The 12,116-nt window shown below is 47.6% G+C and overlaps 1 protein-coding gene and 1 pseudogene across 1 annotated transcript in view; both read left to right on the top strand.

Annotated features, from left to right (window-relative positions):
- POLN (DNA polymerase nu) overlaps nucleotides 1-12,116 on the top strand; it is a 167,305-nt gene that overhangs the window by 145,478 nt on the left and 9,711 nt on the right. Inside the window, exons 22-24 of the mRNA XM_030920310.1 lie at nucleotides 7,006-7,137; nucleotides 11,317-11,427; nucleotides 12,015-12,093. Of these exons, the coding sequence (XP_030776170.1) occupies nucleotides 7,006-7,137; nucleotides 11,317-11,427; nucleotides 12,015-12,093 (322 nt within the window). The remainder of the gene's footprint in view (nucleotides 1-7,005; nucleotides 7,138-11,316; nucleotides 11,428-12,014; nucleotides 12,094-12,116) is intronic.
- LOC104678971 lies at nucleotides 1,888-4,045 on the top strand (annotated as a pseudogene).

The following is a 12,116-nucleotide window of genomic DNA, read 5'->3' as shown; positions in this document are numbered from 1 at the left end:
CATCATGTGACCCACAGGCCTGTGCTGAGGGCACCCCCTCTGGCTCAGTGCCTGCTCCCGAGGGGCTTGCACCTGTCAGAGGAGACACAGGAGCAGGCCTGGGCACATAGCACTGTGCCATCAGTGCATCTGCAGGAGTCCCTGGTACCAAGGGAGCCAGGGGAGGGACCCAGCCCAAGGAGAGTTGGGAGAGTCCAGGAGCTGGCCCAGAGCAGCAACACCCGAGCTGAGTTTTGAAAGTAGCATAGGATTTAATGTCAGGTCTGTTCCAGCTGGACCAGCCCACGTTCCCAAAGGCCCACGATGTACAGGCACTTGCTTATCCCTAGAGACATAAACAGGAGTGAAAGCCTGTTAGCAATATGTGTGGAGCAGAAGAGCACTTGGAGGAAAGGGAGTGAAGATTATCCCTGCTAAATGTCAAATTGTAGCACACACACATACATAGACTCACATGTGTACCCACCAGATAGGATTAGCTGTCTGTGGGAAGAGTCAAATTTTGTGTTCATGTAGGATTTAAGAGGTAGGGAGGACTTAGTGCCCCTAGTTTGCAGATCTCTCAGGGCCTGTGTATGAAACAGGGTCAACGGAATCACAGTGTGGGAACAAGTTCTATGAAAAGAAGGAGCAGTCCACAGGAAGAGAAGTCCCCACAGAGCCAAAAGCCATCCCGCTTGGGGAAGGGACAGTGACCTTTGAGTGTGACAGCCCCACTGCTAAGGGTGTCCAAGGAGTGAGGAGCAAGGATCCAGGGCCTGGAAGTCCTCCTGGACCCTCAGGCTCCATCTCAGTCTCTCGTCCCTGCTGCTTGTGGAGCCACCACACCATCCGCTCTCTTGTAGATGGACTTTCTTCATGCATGGGGACTGAGGCCACCCGCTGCCCTTCAGAGATCCCGACAGCTCCATAGAAGAAAGGAAAGGGATTCTCCCTTGGCCATAAGTATTTAGAAAGCAAGGCATGACTTCTGGTGATGGCCAAGTCGCTCCCATTGGAGCAGCCCTCCTGCAGGGATCAACTTTAAACTGTGGAAAATGTATCAAAAGACAACTACCCAGAGGCACTGGGAAGTGACCAGAGCAACAGAAATTGGAGGTCAGCTGACACCTGGAAGAAGGGAATGGCACTGGTGAATTTCTCATTCTATAGCCCCTTACCTGAAGGCAAACCTCAGTTAATGCTGTGGGGACAGAAACTCTGCTAGGAACATACAATCCTACTAGCTTGAAGAACTGGAGGACAGAGTTCTGGACAACCAGAGGATCTGGAAAGTGAAGGGAGAAATTCTAGAAAGAAGAGAGCCAGGAAATGAGGCCAAATTCCAGGTATGAACTCTACTGAGATCCTTGGCTGACTCCTAACTATGCATGAATGGGACAGACTTCAAACAATCCAGAAGCCAAGGCAAAAAGGACTGACCTGAGATTTCAGCGTTTTCCCACTGCAGGGAGACAGAGTTTGATTTTGGCCAAACTAAGTGCCCCTTTAAAAAAAATTAGTACTCCTGGCCGGGTGTGGTGGCTCAAGCCTGTAATCCCAGCACTTTGGGAGGCCGAGACGGGCAGATCACAAGGTCAGGAGATCGAGACCATCCTGGCTAACACGGTGAAACCCCGTCTCTACTAAAAAAATACAAAAAAACTAGCCGGACGTGGTGGCGGGCGCCTGTAGTCCCAGCTACTCAGGAGGCTGAGGCAGGAGAATGGCCTAAACCCGGGAGGCGGAGCTTGCAGTGAGCTGAGATCCGGCCACTGCACTCCAGCCTGGGCGACAGAACGAGACTCTGTCTCAAAAAAAAAAAAAAAAAAAAATTAGTACTCCCGTATCTAAGCGGAGTGTTTTGGAAGGAGTTAAGGGGCTGTGGCAAACGCCCTCTCTGCTGTCATGGCCCGGCATCGGAATGTTCGAGGCTTTGACTACGATAAAGATTTTGAAGTTGATGATCTCTATGGCCAGTCTGTAGAGGATGATTATTGTATTTCACCATCAACAGCTGCTCAGTTTATTTATTCACGGGGTAACAAACCTTCCGTTGAGCCTGTAGAAGAGTATGATCATGAAGATCTGAAAGAATCTTCCAATTCTGTTTCGAACCATCAGCTCAGTGGATTTGATCAAGCTCATCTTTATTCATGCCTTGATCAAATGAGAGAAGGTACTTGGAGATGCTGTGCCAGATGAAATATTAATTGAAGCAGTTCTGAAGAACAAGTTTGATGTGCAGAAGCCTTTGTCAGGGGTTCTGGATTAGCATGCAGAATTTGAAGGACGAGAATAAGGGAACAGTATCTACAGGAAAGACAACAAAAGGTATTACGAGTCTTCTTTTCTTCTTCTGAAGTTTCAGCTAATAATGTTCAAAGTTCTTATCAGTCAGCAAATCATTTGGATTATAGTAGCAAACCCTTTAATTTTTCTATCTTAGTAGGAAAATACGGATTATCTCATAATTCTTCAGTTCCAAGTCACTGTTTACTCCATAGGAAAAATAAACTGGAATCATGTAAGTTAACAAAAGAACTTTCACTAGCTGACCTAATTCATGATGTCAAGAGATTCCTGGGACAGTCAGCCATCAGTCAGATTATCGTCTACAGACAGTCTGGAAAGTCTACTTTCAAAGAACCTAGATGCTGATCTGTTGAGACCTCATGCATCCGAATGTGTTTCCAAAGATGATTCTGCATTCAAAGAAATGCCAAATTTAAAGGCCATAATGATAAAGAGCACAACACCGAGTAATTATTTATATATTCAAAATAATTCACTATCTGATTTTCAAAACATTCCAGTACAAGGCAGTTTAGGAAGTTCAAATAATCCTTTGTGCTTAACTAGCTAGTAAAGAAACTGAAGTTGGAAGTGTTTCTTTAGTTGAACAAAGTGCCAAGAATTACATTTTTAAAAATGATAATTTGCAGTTTTCTCAGTGTGAAAGTCCATCCCTAACTGAACTGTTTCAGAAACACAAAGAAAACAATATAAGCCAGTGCTTTACTTTGTCTGACCTTTGTAACCAGTCATCTGCCAGTTTCACAGATCTAAGTTTGGGATCCTTTCCCCTGTCACAATTAGCAAATCACTGTCAGTCTTCACCCGGAATATCAGAATTAACAGGATCTCTGTTGTCACTGGCATTTCCTAAAGCTTCTCACAAGAGACCTTGAGAATTTGTCGCTTTCTCAATTGATTGCAGAAACGATTGATGTATACGACTCTCAGATTAAGAAAGAGTCCTTTGGCCGAGCGTGGTGGCTCAAGCCTGTAATCCCAGCACTTTGGGAGGCCGAGACGGGCGGATCACGAGGTCAGGAGATCGAGACCATCCTGGCTAACACGGTGAAACCCCGTCTCTACTAAAAAATACAAAAAACTAGCCGGGCGAGGTAGCGGGCGCCTGTAGTCCCAGCTACTCAGAGGCTGAGGCAGGAGAATGGCGTAAACCCGGGAGGCGGAGCTTGCAGTGAGCTGAGAACTAGCCACTGCACTCCAGCCCAGGTGACAGAGCGAGACTCCGTCTCAAAAAAAAAAAAAAAAAAGAGTCCTTTGAGGTCAGTTTATCTGAAGAGAGGTCTCCTGGAATAGATTCAAATATTGATCTCAGTGTCCTTATAAAAAACCTAGATTTTGTTTCAAAGCCTATAGTAGACCAATCCATTGCTCCATCGTCACGAACTGAAGTTCTAAGTTCAAAGCTAGGGAAGAATTCCAATTTTGCTAAGGATAATAAGAAAAACAATAAAGGCTGTCTGACTAGGAAACCACCTTTTTCTCTGTCTTGGACCAAGACCCTTGCTGCTAGACCTTCAGCTTTTGCCTCAACACTGTGTCTTTGTCACCCACTGAAAAGCTGCAAGTGACGCACCCATGACTTCTGTAAGACTTTTCTTTATGGTAGACAAGTTCAAGATGTAAAGGACAAAGAAATAAGTCCTCTTGTAGCGATAACACCATTGACTTCAAATCAGCATCACCTGATGACATTGTAAAAGCTAATCAAAAAAAGCATTTACTAGAGAATAGTAACAAAAGGAAAACTTGATTGCTGTTGTAGAGCTTTTTATTTTTAATTAAAGTCTTCAGAGAATCACTTTATATGATGGGATTCAAATTGTGATTTTCACCAAAGTTGTTGTACGTCAGTTGATTAGTTGATATGTATTTTTGCACTGAATTTTTTTTAACTATGTCTTCTTTCGGTGATAACTGACTTTATTTAAGTTGGTAACCTATACTGAGTATATGTTTACAAAGTGGATATGGAAACTTGATGTTGTGAAATCAGACCTCAGATATTTTTGTTTGAAGCATTCCACTTTCTATGTTTTTTATGATGAAATATTTTTTTCTGTAAAATATTTTTGTGCTTTGTTCATCAATGAAAATGCCAGGACTTGGAATTATAATCGTTTAATGTGAGGATTATTCTTATGTGGCACAGCATAGTTGAGACATTATATTTTAAAATATGGTATAATTCCTAGTTTCATTATTTTTGTGTAGATAAATACTAAAATTTTTCTATTAGAAAATCTTAAAATTCCTGACTTTTGAGAGTACTGTGGAGATTGTTGAAATATATTTTTAATGATAATAAAATGAAAATCTTTTAAGGGACCATGTAAATATAGAAGTTGGATTTTTATGTGAATTATTTTTATATATTTTTAAAAACCATTTGTCCTAAATATACACTTTAAAATAAATATATAAAAAGTGTAAACAAAAAATTGGTACTCCTTAACCAGACATGGTGGGCATACATCTGTAGTCCCAGCTACTCAGAAGGCTGAGGCAGGAGGATCGCTTGAGTCCAGGAATTGAAGGCTGCAGTGAGCTGTGATCATACCATTGCCCTCCAGCCTGGGTAACAGAGCAAGACACTGTCTCAAAAAAAAAGAAAAACAACAAAAAAAAAATAGCACCCCTCAGAAGAACATAATAGGATCCAAAACTCTACATATATCATACATGATATCCAGCATACAACCCCAAATTCCTAAACAGGAAGAAACAGAATAGCTTAACCATACTTAAGAGAAAAGGCAATCATGGAAACAGATCCTAAGATGATCCAGATGTTGGAATTAACAGACGAGGATTTTAAAGTTGCTATTAATAACTAAGCTCAAGGAAGTAAAAGAAAATATGCTCATAATAAATGAAAAAAGAAAACCTCAAGAAATAAAATTCTAAAATGGAATTTCTAGAACTGCATATCTGAAATAAAAAATTCACCAGATGGGTTTAACAGCAGATTGGAGGTGAGAAAAGACTTGTCTAAGAAGATACTCAAAGAAAGTCTCATCTGGCCAACCTTGTGTATCTAGCCACCATGGGATTTCTTTCTGAGAGCCAAGGGAATTTTCCATTGCAGTACCATAGCTGAGGCACTAGGTGAGGGTGGTGGTTGGAATTTGACAGAAAGAAAGAGTCATAGATGAATTATTTCAGTAAAGTGTAGCAGAACACATAACTTATTTGTGAGGATATCACGATAATAGGTTTTAAGCCCTAAAAGAGATATTGGAGATTTTTCATTTCCAGCCAAATGGTGCCAATTCATCAGGCAGTCCTGGGCATAGAAGGACTATGACTTTATCCCTCTCTGCCAGGATAAACTTGGGGAGAACAGGGCACCCCAGACCTTCCCACTCTTGCTGGCAAAGCGGTGGAAGCAAACACCTGCCCCTTCACTCTCCTAAGACTTGAATATTCTCTCTGTCCAGAGCTGCTGCGCCATTAGCTGGCCAGGGCCAGGAGTGGCCTGGCTGAAAGAAGGGCTGAATCAGAGAGGCCACTCAGTCCCATTCCTCCAGAGGGTTCTTCTCTGGTCTTCACAGACCCCACACCTTCACCCCCTGGGCCATGTTTCTGCACTATCCTGTCCAAAGGTCCATGGAGCACCCTCTAGTACAACCCCAGAGTTTACCTATCACAGAGGACAGCCAAGACCACCGTTGGTCCCGGGCATGCTCCCCCAGGAAGGCAGGTCTTCAGGCTGCTTGTCTCTCTGGGGTTCCTTCCAAGGACACAGCACTCCCCAGGGCCAAGGCTCTCCCTAGGATCCCACTGTCAAGCAAGGGATGATGTCCTCATGGATTCCTCATTCTCTATTTACATTATTAGTCTCTTCTGGAGGAAAATGGGAGGGAAGGAGTGTATATTGAGTACCAAGTAGGAACCACGCACTGCTTAGAGCTTCCCATGCCTTAGCTCATGGGGCTCCCAGCTGGGGATAAGGGCTCTTGTTCCTAATATACAGTGCAGAAATGGGCTTTAATGTGGGTCAGGCAACATCCCCAGGGCCACACGGAGCCTCCTGGTGGGACTGGGCCCAGACCCAGGCTTCTGTGGTCGCTGAACCTGCTCACACGCTTGTGGAACTCAGCCACTGCCCAGCCAAAGTCCTTGTTTTCTTTTCTTTTCTTGTTGATAAATAGAAACTAGGCCTCACTTTGTTGCCCAGGCTGATCTTGAACCCCTGGCCTAAGTGATCTGTCCGCCTCAACCTCCTAAAATGCTGGGACTATAGGCATGAGCCACCATGCCTGGCCCCAACCAGAGACATTTCTACCAGCAGTGTCACAAGAACACCTGCATCTTCTAGAACCGAATATTGAACTCCTGAGCACCATTTTCTCGTGCTTTGAGCATGGAACTTCCCCTTCCTCTTTTCCTCTGTGGCCCACTCTAACCTCCGCAGTTCTGGAATTGGGTCTCCCACTGGCCGCACTGGGAGGAGGGACCGTGTCTACTTCGTCACCACATTACCTGAAACACCTGGCAGGCGCTGAGTCAGTATCACTGAATAAATATATGTTTCACAGGCCCCAGTCCCGATTGATTGGCCCCTAGCACCCAGCTTGTAAAGCCAACACCAACTCATCCCAACCCATCAGAAAAGACCAGTGCTGTCAACTGGACCTGACTCACTGAACCCATGCACACGGTCACGGTTGGTGTGAGTGAGGCCTTGACATGCGTCTCTCTGACTGACAGGGAAGGAGAGGCTTGCTGCTTGCCTTGGAGTTCCTGTTCAGGAAGCTGCCCAGTTTTTGGAGAGTTTTTTGCAGAAGTACAAGAAAATCAAGGACTTTGCCCGAGCAGCTATTGCCCAGTGTCACCAGACAGGTGAGTTGGCCACAACCAGAGCTTCCTGCCCACCCTCTGTGGGAGGATGGGGGGACAGCTGGGTGGGTGGTAGGCGGGCGGGCCCTGGGTCCTGAGGTTGGTTTCGGGGCCTGGGTGAATCCTCAGCTCTTGTTGGACAAATAGGGCTGAAGCTTCCACACGAGAAGGGACAAGAGTCTGGGCGGCTTGAAGCAACACAGTGAACATACTTGAGTGACTAGATGGTGGATGGGCAGATAGGTAAAAACAGATACAAGCCTGCACCTAGAAAGGGAAAACATGGATTCTTGTGAAAAGCACTGGTATATTTACAAATATCACCACAATCAGGTCACAAAGGAAACCCAAATAAATTTCAAAGAATATCAAGTAGAACATATTCTGTGACCACAGCACAATGAAAAGGTGTTTTCATACATGTATGTCGGAGTTTGTGTAGCCATCCTTCCACCTACCTATTTGGAAATTGATTATACTCCTAATAATTTAGGATTAAAAAAAGAAATCCTAAGAAAATGACAAAAAAATGTGAGAAATAAATTACAGTAAAAGTATCTCATCAGAAACTGGGATGTGGCTAAGCTGACACCTCACTTAGAAGTAAAGGAATCTTTTTTTTATTTTTTTTTGAGATGGAGTCTTGCTCTGTCGCCCGGGCTGGAGTGCAGTGGCCGGATCTCGGCTCACTGCAAGCTCCGCCTCCCGGGTTTACGCCATTCTCCTGCCTCAGCCTCCCGAGTAGCTGGGACTACAGGCACCGCCACCTCGCCCGGCTAGTTTTTTGTATTTTTTAGTAGAGACGGGGTTTCACCGTGTTAGCCAGGATGGTCTCGATCTCCTGACCTCATGATCCGCCCGTCTCGGCCTCCCAAAGTGCTGGGATTACAGGCTTGAGCCACCTCACCCGGCTGTAAAGGAATCTTTTAAAGGAGTATTTTTTAAAGAAAGAGAAAGTTGTGGGCATAAATGAGTTGTGTTCTACACAAGAAATCTGGAAACAAGCAGCAGAGAAAAAAGGGAAGAAATCAGTGGGAGAGCAGAAATTAATGAAATAAACAGCAAAGAGGAGGATGAACGACAGACACAGGAGGAGCACTCACAGCACTCAGCACTCACTGGGAGCAAGGAAACCAGCCGGAGAGTTGGCCTCCGCAGGGCCGGCATCCTAGATGCTGTGACCTGTTGCCTCTGGGTGCTGGCAGTGTCTGTGTGCAGCCTCGTAGACCCTCTCGGTGAGCCTCTCCCAGTGATTCATTGATGACTTTTCACCCTGGGGCCCGTGCCCAAGCCCCATGAGCTCCGGCCAGCCCTGCTACAGGCTCCTCATTGGTCTGACAGCATACGGGCAGGTGGGCACCATCTGTGCCACAGCCCATGCTAGCCTGGAAGGGGCGCCTCTCCGGCACCTGAGACACAAGCTGCTTCCTCCCATGGAGCTTATAGTCCTTGGGGGACACGGTAAACCCACAAGCATCCAGACGAGGACAGGAAGGTGGCATCCAGGTGTGAGAGGAACAGAGCAGTCGCAGAGGCCCCAAGGGAGCTGTGCCAGCCTCCATCCCATGGAACCGGCGACCCAGGTAGAGACAGGAAGGGCCAGGAGGAGTGCCAGCATGGACAGGTGGACCAGAGAACAGGTAGGGCTGGGTAAACCCAGACCACGCATGACACTCCATGCAGAAAGAACCTGAGCTTTGTCCTTCAAAAATGATTCCAGTCACGATGTGGGAAAGAGATTTGAGGTGCAGTCAAAGCCACCCCTGAGAATAATCTAGAAGCATGCAGGCATTAACACAGTAACGGAGGAGGGGCGGAGGGAGAATGGCATGTAAGAGATGTCAAGGAGGCATCAAAAGCTAGGAGCCAGCTGGGATCTCAGATGCCTCTCTGGCCACCAGCCCTCAGGGGTCAGTGCTCCCCACAGGGCACTTGGCCGCCCCAGCTGGAGAAGACTTACTCTGATGCTGGCCGTCCCAAGGCCCTGGGAGAGGCCCTGCAATGTGCTCATGTCCTTCTACATTTTGTAAACATGTCAAAAGAAAGTGTTTCAGCTACATTCGGCTAGGACTGCTGCCTCCACTGCTCTGGCTTTCTCCACCACACACCTTTCTATGCCGGGTGGCATCAGTGGGGCCACAGCCAGTTGAGCTGGCAACTCATTTAATGTGGATTTTCCTGCTGGTGCTCCTGTGGTCCCCTGCTTTCTCTGTGTGGTGTGGTGCTAGCCATCCTGGCACAAGAGTGGCTTCCAGGAGCACTGGTGCCATGCGAGCATCACCACAGAAGGCCAGGGCCAGAGGGCATCTCAAGTATGAACAGGAGCTACAGGTACTGGCACTGGTAGCACTGGGTGGAGGAGAAATGAGGTTTGAAATGTATGGAGTCAGGAGACTTCTGCCTTAGGCCACAAGGAAGTCACTGGCTTCAGACTTTTCACCCACCCTGAAGAACCAGAAAACCAGGCAAAATACCTGGAGCAGCCGTTCCCAACACTAGCTAGTGGGTAGCGTATTGCTCTTGTATCTGAGAGAAAAGACGCCAATGGCTGAGTCCTATGAACGCTCTGTGTCCAGAGGCACAGCCCATGTGTGGAGGGGGAGCCACGCAGACTGCAGAGTGGTCTTGATGAGTGGAGGAGACATGGATCCAGACTGGGGAAGCAGACGCAGCTGGATTTTGCAAGTCAGAGTGTCAGAGAGGAGGGAGCTAGAGAGAGAGCTTTGTAAATCTTCAAGGAGTCCCCCTTGTGTCTGTTTTTGAACACTAAGATACACATACATTGAGTGAAACGCTACGGGACTAAGCACAAAAACTGCTAGGAGCAGTAAGCTGGGTGATTCCAGAGTTCACATGGAACTGGGAGATGTTTGAGTTCTGACCATCCAGAGCGGAGAGTCTTTGTTAGACACCTGGGACATTCAGCAGAGGCCTCAGAAGGGTCACACTTTAGAGACAGGTCTAGACTAGCCCTAGATTACAACTATTCCAAATCCACTCTAACAAAGCTTAGAAGCAACCCTCAAAAGAATCAGGATGATTGGCAAGTAACCTAAGCCTGCCAAAACACCCTCAAAAGGAAGACAGCATACCCCAGCATTCAACAACATAAAATTCACACTGCCCAGTGTCCGATCAAAACTCACTAGACCGACAAAACAGCAGGAGCGGAAAGGGACCAGGTCAGAGCAGGAGCTGTCTAGGGTCCTCATGCCAGTCCCTCTCAGGAATCCTCCGTATTGCCCTGCATGTAGTAGGTACTCAATCCCTTGTCGCTTTCATGATTATTACAGATGTGGGAAATTCTTCTCATCCTCAGTCACAGGTGGAGGATTTATTTCCCACCCACACCTAGTTAAAGCAGAAGTCCTCACTGGTCAGGAATATAGTCATTTTCTTAAAAAGAGCCCCCAAATTGCATACACTTCAGGCCACACAAGATTGGATCTTCCCAGTGCAGGGTGTGGACTTGACTCAGACATGCCCCTCCTTGAGGATGTGGGCTGACCCCTTTCTCCTCCATTCCACACAGTTCAGAGTTACTCCTGGGCCCAAGGCCTCCACATGACTTTGCAAAAGCTGCCCTCCCTCGTCCTATGTGAGGTCCAGGTGCAGCTAGAAGTCGGGAGAGTGCAGAGCTGAGAGTGCAGAGTGTGGCCGGGGCAGTGGCTCCCCACTGTAATCCCAGTGCTTTGGAGGCCAAGGTGGGTGGATCACCTGAAGTCAGGAGTTCAAGACCAGCCCGGTCAACATGGTGAAACCCCATCTCTACTAAAAATATAGAAAATTAGCTGGGCATGGTGGCAGGTGCCTGTAATCCCAGCTATTCAGGAGGCTGAGGCAGAAGAATTGCTTGAACCCAGAAGGAGGAGGCTGCAATGAGCCAAGATTGTACCACTACACTCCAGCCTGGGTGACAGAGACTCACTCTGTCTCAAAAAAAAAAAAAAAAAAAAAAAAAAAAAAAAAAAAAAAATGTGCAGAGTGCCCAGCAGCAGACCCTTGCTTTCCCACTGGAGAGCTCACTTGCCCCTGCAATAGACTCAAAGGGCCCAGGGGAGGCTCGGAGTCTGCACTGCAGTGTGGCTGTCTCTCTGGGGCCTCTGGACCTGGCCCAAGGGAGCTGCACCTGCTGCAGTGCCTGTTTCTGTCCCTCATCTGCTTTTGCTCTGTGTGACTCAGGCTATGTGGTGTCCATCATGGGCAGAAGGAGACCACTGCCAAGGATTCACGCTCATGACCAGCAACTCCGGGCACAAGCAGAGCGACAGGCAGTGAACTTTGTGGTGCAAGGTACGGAAGCCTCTTACCCTGTAGTTCTGTGTCCATTTGCTTCTTGGGTTTTAGCAGCCATAGGGCTGGTGGCACCCACTGATCACTGATGTGGGGTTTCCTGCTCATCACAAACCTCCTTGCAGGAGCTTACACTACCCATGTCCTGCCTGGCAGTTACTGTCAGGGGGCGTGAGGGGACACGGTCATCTTTGTAGCTAGGATGATTCCCCCAAGAGCTGGGCCTAGGCAATACTGTTTCCCATATCTCTGCAGTGGGAAACTGAGGCTTCAAGGGTTTAGCAGACCTGGAGCTCAGTCCCTTGGTGCTTGGCCTGGGCCCTTCCATCCTCTCCATGCATGCCTGGCAGGGGTGAGGCCTCCGGGAATAAGGCACCCAAAACCCAGGTGCCCTGCAGGAGCAAGAGGGCGGGAGGAGCAAGGATGAAGTGTCTGCCTGCAGTCGTCTGTGGCCTTGGCACTCAGACAGCTCAGAGCCAGCACCTCTGTGTGGAGGTGCCGTGAGAGCTGTGGCGACAGTGCCAAATGCTGAGTGCACCACGAACCGTGTGCCTTGGGACCTCAAGACAGCACCACGTGCCCCACAGGCTCCGCTGCTGACCTCTGCAAGCTGGCCATGATCCGTGTCTTCACTGCAGTGGCCACTTCCCGCACCTTGACGGCCAGGTCAGTGGGTGGCAGCCAGCCTG

Source organism: Rhinopithecus roxellana, chromosome 2 (assembly GCF_007565055.1).
Source record: "Rhinopithecus roxellana isolate Shanxi Qingling chromosome 2, ASM756505v1, whole genome shotgun sequence".
Classification (NCBI taxonomy): domain Eukaryota; kingdom Metazoa; phylum Chordata; class Mammalia; order Primates; family Cercopithecidae; genus Rhinopithecus; species Rhinopithecus roxellana.
This window is presented reverse-complemented; position numbering and strand designations above follow the sequence as displayed.